The 11043-nt window shown below is 50.3% G+C and overlaps 1 protein-coding gene across 3 annotated transcripts in view; it reads left to right on the top strand.

The window, feature by feature from the left end:
- The window catches only part of RAB7A (RAB7A, member RAS oncogene family), a 72561-nt gene that overhangs the window by 59585 nt on the left and 1933 nt on the right, over positions 1-11043 (top strand). For all 3 annotated transcript variants that reach the window (XM_082639176.1, XM_082639174.1, XM_082639175.1), the window contains 2 exons: positions 7278-7496; positions 8933-9061. In XM_082639176.1, coding sequence (XP_082495302.1) covers positions 7278-7496; positions 8933-9061 — 348 coding nt within the window. The remainder of the gene's footprint in view (positions 1-7277; positions 7497-8932; positions 9062-11043) is intronic.

Consider the following 11043-nt stretch of genomic DNA (forward strand, 5'->3'; position numbering starts at 1 on the left):
CCAAGAAAGTCTTTGTGTCTCTCCTAGGTTCTTACAGCAGCTGTTAAATTAGTTTTCCTGTTTTTCTGGCTTTTTATAATCTGTCCTATCTGTAGCCCTTAAAGTTGTGTTTCTATTAAGCCAATCTGGTTTTTCACCTATCAGCTTAATCGGATTTCAAGGGCTTCCCTTTCAACAGTTAGGATAGAAACAGATTTCTTCACATGGCTCTTTAAAAGCCTTCACATTCTGGCTGCAAACTGTTCTTCACTTTTTCATCTCCTGCCAGTCCTTCCAAATCATGTGCTGCTCTTACAAAGCTGTAGCTGCACGAGTCTCTGCTTGCTCGGCCCTTTGGTCACAGCTGCACCCATCCTGAAGTCGCCAACTTTCAGCCCAGATGTTGTCTTTGGAAGCTCCCACCTCCACACCAGTTGTTCCTTACTTTCTCTGCTAACTGATGTCCTGGGGAGACTAAGACATGGGGGTCCTAGCGAGCACCGGGCTCGCTGAAATGTTTGGATGGTACAGGTTGCAGATGGTTTGTACATGTGACAGCTGTCACATGCTCCCAGGGGGACTCAAACCTCCAGGATGGGGCTACTGTGGCTCCCCCGTACCGCAAGTGTACACACAGAGGTGTTCAGTGCACAGCTGGAGGTGGGCAAAATAGGTCAAGGGGATTAAGAGGTACAAACATCCAGTCATACAATAAATAAGTCCTGGGGAGGTAATGTATAGTCGGCAATATTGTAATAACTCTGTGTGATGACAGATGGTAGCCAGACATCGGGGTGGTCCTTTTGTAACTTACAAAAATTTAAAATCAGGGCTTCCCTGGTGGCGCAGTGGTTGAGAGTCCGCCTGCCGATGCAGGGGACGTGGGTTCGTACCCCGGTCCGGGAAGATCCCACAGGCCGTGGAGCAGCTGGACCCATGAGCCATGGCCGCTGAGCTTGCGCGTCCGGAGCCTGTGCTCCGCAACAGGAGAGGCCACAACAGTGAGAGGCCCGCGCACCGCAAAAAAAAAAATATATATATATATACATATATATATATAAATCAGTGTCGTACACCTGAAACTAATATAATATTGTACGTCAGTTATACTTTAATAGTGTGTGTGTGTGTAACTAAAGTTTGAATAAGCCAAGCTTTTGAGAGAAAAGGAAATTACCAGATAACAGGAAAGAAGAGAGGACTGAAAGCCCATCATAAGCTCAGGGGCTCCTGCCATGGTGATATGTGAATTTATAGTGGGGACTTGATTTCTGTCATCAAGGACAAGAGGCGTGAACTGCACAAGGTGCGGGCCCAGAACTCAGAACCCCCTGCACACATAGACACACACTCATCTAGGACCTTGGAAAGATGTGAAAACAGGACCCAAAACCTCAGCCCACAGAAGTGGCAAAGCTGGCATGTGGGGTGCAGGCTGGGGCTTTGCTGCTTGCTTCCTGGTTGGAGACTCCCAGTCCCACTGTGCCCGTGTGTGGATTCTCAGTTTCAGCTCTGCCAGGCACAGAGAGTTTAGTCTGGAGGATCTGACATAACACTCTGTCACTCCTGGCAAAAACAAAGATGAGACCACCCTACAGGGACAGAGGATGAGCTCACGGGGAGATAATGTCCTGCAGAAAATGCTCCCAATGACTAGAGATTTCTTGGAATGGGAACCATAAATGAAAAGGGGCGCTATGAAAAATGAGGATACGGGAAGCTTAGCAGAACTTCAAGAAGTGAAAAAATAGTCACTAAATAAACTGAACAGTTAAACCTCAGATTAAACATAGCTGAAGAAAACAGTAAACTTCAAGATTAAGCTGAGCAAATTACCTCAAGGGTAAACTCAAAACCGGAGTGCCAAAAATCAGAATCCTAAAAGCAGCTGGAGAGAGAAGACAGGTTCCAGATAAAGGAACAGCAGTTAGATAAGTTCTCGGCTACAACAGAAAGCAGAAGGGAAATGGGATGTATTCAGGGTGCCGGGGTCAAATGCCACCTGAAGGTTTCCCGTGTCCCGTAGCAGGAGAAGCAGGTGGAGAGCCACGCTGTGGTTCTGACAGCCAGGTGGGCTGATGAGAAGCGAGGCCCAGTCCCTCCTGGCTCAGGGGCCATTCTGATAGAGCCCCACAGGTACCCTGAGCTCGGATCTTGGAGTTTCCCGGAGTCAACCCCATCTGGAGAACCCAGGGCACCAAAGCAGAGTCTGGAAAGGGTGGAAAAAAAGAACGTGGTCCTCAGGTTGAAACAAAAGGCTGGCCCTTGTGCTCCTACAGCCAGTTTAAAAGACTAGAATTAAATGAAAACCATCATCTCCAGGCAAAGGCGTCATCATTATAGATCTTGAGGAATCCTCACCTATTTTTCACGGCCGTTAGCAGCTTGCAAAAAAAGATAATCCCAATTAAGACAACAAGGCAAGAACCAGTGGAAACCCCCCTGGCCGTTTAGAATGGTCTTTGTATTTAAAGAAATCAGGCAATCTTGTGTATCTGTGGAGAAGAAACTAAGCAGGTGGTGTAGGTCAGTAGAACTTCTAAAAATGAAATGCAATAACCACAATTTGGAAATAAAGAGAGTGTTTTTAGCAACAGATAGGATACACCACAAGAGGGCTGAAAGGAAGAAAAATGGTGGGAAATGGGGAAAAGAGGTAAAAACAGGATTCAGTGAGTAGGTCGGACTTAATTTTAATTAGTCTCAGACGAGCGAACAGGTGAAAGGTATTTGCTGAGGATTTTTCAGAACTGATGTGGCACCAAATCCACAGAGTCAGGAGAAATAAAGAAGTCTAGAAGAATCATACGGGGAAAAAATTCTTTTTTTAAAGACAAACTTGAAGGCAGCCAGAGGAAACAGAATGACCTGGAGGAGCAGCAGTGAGGCTGCCAGTGGGACTGGCAGGCTGTGGAGTGGGAGCCGGGGGCTGTCAGCAGGGTGTTCTGAGCCCCTGGACATGCCCGCCTCCAAGAAGGAGAGCGAGTGCCTCCTGAGGCTCAGGGGCAGAAATCCTAAGAGACACACTTCAGGCAGAAGTGGAAAGGTCTGAGATAAGATAAAGTGAGATAAACTTAATTGTACGCATGCATCTGTTTTGAGAATTATGACCCTAATAGTAAGAGTATGTAGCTTCAAACTAGTACAAGGAAACCGAGATTGGAACTGTGTAATTTCATGTGTGGGGAAAGATGAGTGACGGTTGTGCATTTTAAAATTTTCTTACATTGTTCAGAAAGAAGCTAGAAATCAATTGGTATTAAACATCAGACCTAAAGGTAACTTATGAAGCCATAGTAATTTAAACAGTATGATATTGTCACAGAGATCCACAGATCAAGGGGACGGAGGGCACAGAAACAGGGCACTCCTAGCTGGACACTGGGTAGGTACAGGTGGCTTTGCAGAATGGGGAAAGGACAAGTCAGAGGACAAGTCATACTGTAAACAGGCCTGGGCCGGTGGCTTTCCATTTGGTGAGTAGCCAGAGTGTTCAAGACCTGAATGGAAAAAGCACAATATGAAAACCTGTAAAATGGAAATACAGTTTTGGTTTTTTTTAACTTTAGGCGTTTAAAATAGAGAAAGCACAAATCATAAAAGGTTACAGATTGATAGTAGACCACAGTAAACATCTGAATAACAAGATTCTAAGTAACAAACTACAGACTGGGAGAAACTGTTAATAATGCCTAATAGTATCCATTCGGCAGAGTGACCTAGTGGATGACAGGCAACTCTCAGAAGAAACCACGTCCTGTGTGTGGCCTGACGTCAGGGAATTGCGAATTTAAAAGGCTGACAAAATCGAGTTTTGGCTAGAAGTAGAATATCCTCAAACTGACGGTGGGAATATATCTGTGCAGCCTTTCGAATGGAGACTTCTGTGGGCTCTCCAGCGTCACACACACACATCCCTGACAAGCAGCCACTCTGCATCTGGAAACTGGGGGCCCGACGAGAAGTGAGGAAGAACGCTCACTGCGGCCTCTGTGCAGTCACGAAAAACTACGGATAACGTAGCGGATCCAGGGAGTCAGTGGTGCTGTTTCAAGGCACCGGGATACTGTACAGCTGTTAACATCTGGAGGAAAAAACAGCAAAAAGATGCAGAGGATCTTGTACATAATACATGTAATTATGTTACAGACACTGTCTCTGTGATACAGGTCTCAGGAGCCGCTTACTTCTGGGGGGGGAGGGAACGGAAGGAAGGCTGAGAGGAAGGGCTGACTCTCTTCCTGAAGAACTGATGTCAAAACGGCAGTGTTAATAGTTGTCACCTTGGAGTTGTGGGTAGATAGATAGATTGGGTGTATTTTGAAGGTAGAAAATAAAGTATTTCAGTTAAAATATTACAAATTTTGAAAGATCATAGCCAGAAGACTGGACTTTTGTAAGTGTTAAATTAATTTTGGAAACTTGCTAAGAATAACCCCCAATTTTCCAGCCTTTCTTTTCAATTCCTTACTTTGCCTTCTCAGTATCTGAGTTCCAGATACCCATTTGGTTCTGCCAAGAGTCATAAAGTTCCTATGTAATTCTGCTCTTGGGATCCTGTCCTAAAGAAGCAATCTGAACTACAGGAAAGACTCTCTGTGTTAAAGCTCGTTACTGAGTTACTTATAATTATGGAAAATTGGCAGCAATATTTTTTTAAAACGAGTGAAGTGGTTTGCTGAGTCCGTTAGGCAGGGTAAGGATGTGCGCTCTCGCCGGGGAGGGCGCTGCGTGTTTCGTGGGGTGGAGAGGAGTGGCCTGTGCACTGGGATTCCAGCTGCGTGAGTGACCCTGCCACGCGGGCACCTACAGAAAGACGTGTGCTCGTGAAGACCTCTGGGTGGGAGGACGCCAAGAGTTTCGGGGCATTTTTTGGCTTTTGCTTTACTTATCCAGATATTTACATAGTGACAGTGTTATTTCTCTAATGGGAATTTTGTTGTTGTTGTCCAAGCCTATATATATATATTTTTCCCCTGTGTTTCTCTTTATAGAAGTAGTTGTCAGTTTTTACCTGCTGTGACGGAGTTCTTGATTCTCCCTCCACCTTGGTCTTCTTTTATGAGAAAAGGCTCTTTTCTCCACCCAGGGACACGCATTCAGGGTAGGACGTTGGACAGCAGGCGAGCACAGAGGTGACCCTCACAGGGTCCGGCTGCTGCCGCGCTGTCCACAGAGACCGTGTGTCCGCACGTGTGCTCCGCTGCTCACGTGGGGCGGGCGGTGCTCTTCCCAGCCCGCTGAGAGCTGAGAGCCGCCGGCTCTTCGGCTTTGCTTCTTTCACTGCCCTTCAGCCTTATCATCGCTTCTTCTGGTTCCAGTGGCTGCTTCCTTCCACGTAGTGTGAGCCCTGCTAGGCCCTGCGTGGACATTACCACAGCCTCCTGACGCCACGCCTGCAGGCACGCTGAGCCCCCGTGGCCACTAGGACGTGTCCTTTTCAGGAGGGTTCTTCCCAGAGTGTTTGGAGCACACGTGGGCTGGAGGTTCCCGGGGGGGTGGGCGGGGGTAGGCTGCCGTGGTCGGGCCCCGTGCGGCCAGAGCTGTGACCTGGAGTCTGGTCACCTGTGGCGTCGTGTGCTGGTTGTGGAGGGCCCCATACCTCGGAAGAGAGGGCTGCGTGGGCCTTGCAGAGCTGCCCTCCTTGGAGGGTAACCTCTGGGCTTGGGTGGGCACTCTGTGACCCGCACTGACGGGCGACCACAACAGCCCCCTTCCACATGCACTTTCCTTGGCCCGTCTGTGAGCCAGAGTTTAGCCTGTGTAGTTGCACTGCTTTATGGGAACTTCTTTAAGGGGTTCTAATGCTGCTGTTCCCAGCTTTAGATATTTCCAGACGATATTTAAGTCCTGGCCCTGCTCCTGTCTGCCATGATGTTGTTTGAGCCCGTCCCCATGGGAAAACCAACCTTCAGCATTTGCATGTTACGTTTCAGGGCTCCTTTTGGAGAACATTCTGGGAGGTTTTGTGGGGTTTAGAACATCCTGAGCTTGGTAGTACTAAAGAAATGCAAATCCCACGATACTGTCCTGTTCTGCTGGATTATCCTTACGTGTATTCACTCACTGTGCACAAGCATCTTGTCCGCTTTCTGTGCAGTGAGGCTCTTCCGACCTGAACTGAAAGCGGTCTGTGGCCGCGGTAGAGTTGGCGTGTCCCCGGGTGCTGTGGGCTGCCTGGGAGGAGCTTCGGGGAGGAGCTCAGCCCTCCTTCTGCAGAAGCTGCTTCTGGAGATGAAACTGTCGTGGCTCAGTCCACACTCCACGTTGGTCTAAGTCGCAGGCCTTCGGCTCATTGGCTGGTGCTTTGGATATAAGGTTGAAATTTATTTGGGTTGCGAGGATGGTCCAGATTCTCATGTTGCTCTGAAGCTAAGTGGTTTCCTGCAAACAGACAGTGGAGCCAAGAGGTGAAGACTCCTGTCAGCTGGAAGTAACTGCAAACCACTTTGGACCCCGGCACCGTGGCTCGCTGCGGGTGTGCGGCCATTCTGGAGAACACTAGTCCTCTCCAGGCAGACCGGGGGCCCTGTTGGGATCTGGGGCGTTGAGGAAATGCATCCTTGCTGTTGGACCTGGTGTGGCGTGAATGGTGGGACGTTCTTTGAGCTGAGCGCCTGGTGGTCTTGATCAGAAGCGACTTCGATCTGTCCTCCATGGTGTGTTCTCGCGTTGCTTGTCCCTTTATTTCTCTCCCCCTCTCTCCTTCCTGCCACCCCCCTTTTCTGGTACTTTGTTTCCTTTGTCTCTTAATTAAGGTATAATATAAATAAAACATACTGAGGTTTTTTTAGGTCAACTTTATATACAGTAAAATGCATACATTTAAATGAACAGTTTGGGAGTTCCTGGGTGGTGCAGTGGTTAGGACTCGGTGCTTTCACACTGCCGTGGCCTGGGTTCAGTCCCTGGTTGAGGAACTGAGATCCCGCAAGCTGCACGGCACGGCCAAAAGTAAAAATAAATGTACAATTCAATGAATAATCATCTCCCTAGATTTCCATCACCCCCAGAAAGTTCCCAGGGTACATAAATCTTACGTTTACAGTGCAGATTTTACATAAACATCTACCCATGTGACCACCACCTGGATCAAGATAAACATTTCTCTAGCATCCGCCAGTCATGGGACACATCCACTCACACTGCTGTCTGTCGGGGCGCTCTGGACACTCGGGTGCTGACTTCTGTTCCCTGATGAATCCTGAAGTGCTTGTCTCTGGGGGGGGCCTTGGCGTCCTCCACACACCCCACCCCTGGCACTCCGCCCCAAGGAACGACCGTTTTGTCTCTCGTAGATCTGGGACACGGCTGGACAGGAGAGGTTCCAGTCTCTGGGTGTGGCCTTCTACAGAGGCGCAGACTGCTGCGTCCTGGTGTTTGACGTGACTGCCCCAAACACGTTCAAAACCCTCGACAGCTGGAGAGACGAGTTCCTCATCCAGGCCAGTCCCCGGGATCCTGAGAACTTCCCCTTCGTTGTGCTGGGAAACAAGATTGACCTCGAAAACAGACAAGTAAGTGCCAGCGACGCTGGGGAGCATCACTGTGGGGCTTGAGAACCTGTGAGCCTGCCCTCGCTTGGGGTAGGGCTGCTGAGGCACAGGAAGGGCCTTCTCGGAAAGGGCAGCTAAGGTTTGGCTGACACGTGCCGTTTTTAGACTTGACTGATAGAAAACTACATGCCGCAGGGATCTACACCGCATGTCTGGCTGCGTGCACCCCATGCGGGGGTGGGTGTGGGAGACAACTAACTAGCCACCTGCCCAGCCCTTGGAATGGGGCCTTGCACCCTGTAAAGACCTACCATCCTGGCTTCCCCATGGAGAGACGGGCAGCAAAAGTCTGCAGCGGTTGGTATTCCCTTGGGAATTACGGCAACAAAGCAGGAAGCCCACCGTGTGGGGCTGCCTGCACTGGCCAGCCCTCCTGGTCCAGGTGACGGCATTTGCCTTGAGGCCGTGTGACATTTTGGTCTTTCGGACGCAAAGGCAGACTTGCACTTAGTCTGGCTCATGCACTCTTAGATCGGGGATGCTTCCTGAGTCTGACGCTGTGTTCATCTGACGAGGACACTCAGATGCCAGATGACAGTGCGTCTGGGGCTGCGGTGCCCAGGAGGAGCTTTCTAGCATTTTCCTCTCCTGTGAGAGCCCCCTGCTTCTGGGGTACTGTGTGAATTTAGAGGGTTCTGTGCTGAGCCCAGACTGACTCCTGGCCAGCTGCCTTTGGGGACCAGGGCCCAGGAGGCCAGTTCACATCCCCACGCTGCCCCTGCAGCTGTGACTTTGGGTCATTATTACCTTTGCCTCTGAGCCTCGTTCCTTTCTGCACTGGGAAGGAGGGGACTCGAGTGTGACGGTTCTCTCAGCGCCTCAGGGGCCTCCCTTGACCCCCGTGTGTACAGGAGATGCTTTGGGCTTTGAGCAACATTGCTCTAGGTCTCTTTCAAACAGCATTTCTCTGGGGAATGTAGACTCTTAATTGTAGCTAGGTGTATTTCTGACCACTCGTCTCTTTTTCTCCCTTTCCTAAGTGACTTAGTCCTTATCTTGCCTGAAAATGGGCTAGGGTGGGGAGAGGTCGGGACATGGGAGGCAGGGTGAGGGCCTCGGGGCTCTGGTGCCTAGGTGTGCGGCCAGGTGAGGTGCCGTGAGTGGTAACAGAAGGGGCTGCGGAGCTTAAGACGAAGCTGCCAGGCCTGTCCTGAGGGTCTCTGTGGTCCCAGGAGGGACGGTTACTCCTTCCTGGGACGGCGTCTTACTCCCTTCAGAAGCTGCTTCTACTCTTAGTGCAGCGGAGGGTCCGAAGCCGTGGGTGGCAGGCGGGGTGCTTTGGCTCCTGGCTCTGCTGTGTGTAGCCAGCGGGGTGACCGGGGCGGCAGGGGGGACGGTCCTTGCCGGGTGGGATTCCCGCTGTTCCCTGCACACACATGCCCTGCCCCTCCTTCCAGGTGGCCACAAAGCGGGCACAGGCCTGGTGCTACAGCAAAAACAACATTCCCTACTTCGAGACCAGTGCCAAGGAGGCCATCAACGTGGAGCAGGCCTTCCAGACGATTGCCCGGAACGCGCTGAAGCAGGTGGGTGTGGCCTGGCTGCCTTGTCTTTAATCTTCTTTCCTCACTGACTCTTTGGGGAGGGGATAAACTTGAATTTGAAACCCAGCTCTGCTGCCCATCGTTGGATCTAGTTTTTTTGTTTCTGGGGTTTTTAAAAAATATATTTATGTATGTATGGCTGTGTTGGGTCTTTGCTGCTGCGCTCAGGCCCTGTCTAATTGCAGCGAGTGGGGGCCACTCTTTGCCATGGTGCGTGGGCCCCTCACTGCAGTAGCTTCTGTTGCGGAGTGTGGGCTCTAGAGCGCAGGCTCAGTAGTTGTGGCGCATGGGCTTAGTTGCTCCGCAGTATGTGGGATCTTCCCAGACCAGGGTTCGAACCCGTTTCTGCTGCATTGGCAGGTGGATTTTTAACCACTGCGCCACCAGGGAAGCCCCGTTTGTTTTTTGAAATCATATCTGAGCTGTAAGAGACTGTGGGCTTTCGGGGCACTTGTGAAGATCAAATGAGATACACTGACTTGGAATTCTCCTAAATGATCCCTGGAAAGGTTAACCCAAAGCTCTAGGAATTGTATTCCTTGGATAAAGTTTTCCTACATTTTTTCTTTGTTTATTCACCTGTTCCCCTGAAATAATAGTGGCTTCTTGTTGGCAAGTGCCAGTTGAAGACTCTTTGACTCAGCAGCTCTGTTGGGGCCGGTGCGTTGAGGCGGGTCCCAGCATTGTCAGTCGTCTGTAGTGGGCAGGTGAGGGGGGCGGTCGGAGGCAAGGGGCCCGTGGCAGCTGCAGAGGGCAGGGTGGTTCTGTAGCTCCTGGGAGTGGGTTTACAGAAGGTGTGCTTCTTGGCAGTCGGGGCACCTGGTCTGCAGGCTGTACAGGAGTCGTTTTTCACCAGCATCACTGTTGGAGTTTTTCTCTCTGAATATTGCTGTCCCTAGAGCCTCGTTACAGTGACGAGCTGGCATCTCGGGAGTGAGATTGTTAGATTGAAAGGTGTGTGTACTTTTGTGGGCAAGTGCCCCCTGGCCTTCCCAGGGACAGCGGTAATCCTTCTGTTCCCGCCAGCACGCTGCGGGCCGGCCCTGGATGACACTCTCTGTGGCACAGCCCATACACAGCCCTCTCGCGGGACCCCGCAGGGCTCAAGGGCGCTTTTGAAGTCAGCCTCACTTCACCTGTTACTGCAGGGGCTTTTTCCATAGAGAATTTCTTAGTTGAGTATCCAGTATTCACATACGTTGGGGTCTGTCCTGGCCGTCTGCCTGCTCCTTGCCTGGACCATCTTGATTTTGCTGCCTCTGCATCTGGCCCCTGACCAGGCAGGCCTCCCCTCACTATTTTTATCTTTTTTCTTGGCTATTTTTGGTTCATTTTATTAATTTTTTCTTTCCTCACCCTCCTTCCAAATAAGACCTTATTGAGATTCTGATTGGAATTGCACTACAACCGTTGTATGAGTCTCTCTGGGTGCCTTAATACCACAGACTGGGTGGCTAAAGCAACAGACTTTTATTTTCTCTCAGTTCTGGAGCCAGAAGTCCATAATCAGGGTGCCAGCAAATCCGATCTCTGGTGAGGACTCTCTGTTAAGGCAGAAAGTAGCTAAGTGTGTGTGAATGGCTGAGGGCATCAGATAGGGTCCGGGGTGGCTGCCGATGGTGCAGACTTTCTTTTGGAGATGACGGAAGTGTCCTGGAATCAGGGCGTGGTGGCGGCTGGCAACTGTTGAATATACTAAACAAGACGGCACACACACACTGCTGTATTCAGCAGAGCTTTTTTTTAAAATATGTAGTCCTAGAGGTTGTTACTTGTGAATGGAATGATTTTTCCTAGAGAACTTCTGATTCCCTGCTTCCCCAAATCCTTGAACAGTTCCTGCTGCACAGGTGCTCAGTGTTTAAGTGACGAGTTACTTTTCTACGTCAGGAGGTAGAAAGCTGCTCCTCGCTGGATCACTGGAAACATGCTAATCAGCGCAAGTCCCACTGAACTGACCCCAG

This window comes from Mesoplodon mirus (assembly GCF_964341445.2).
Source record: "Mesoplodon mirus genome assembly, chromosome: 12".
Classification (NCBI taxonomy): Eukaryota; Metazoa; Chordata; class Mammalia; order Artiodactyla; family Ziphiidae; genus Mesoplodon; species Mesoplodon mirus.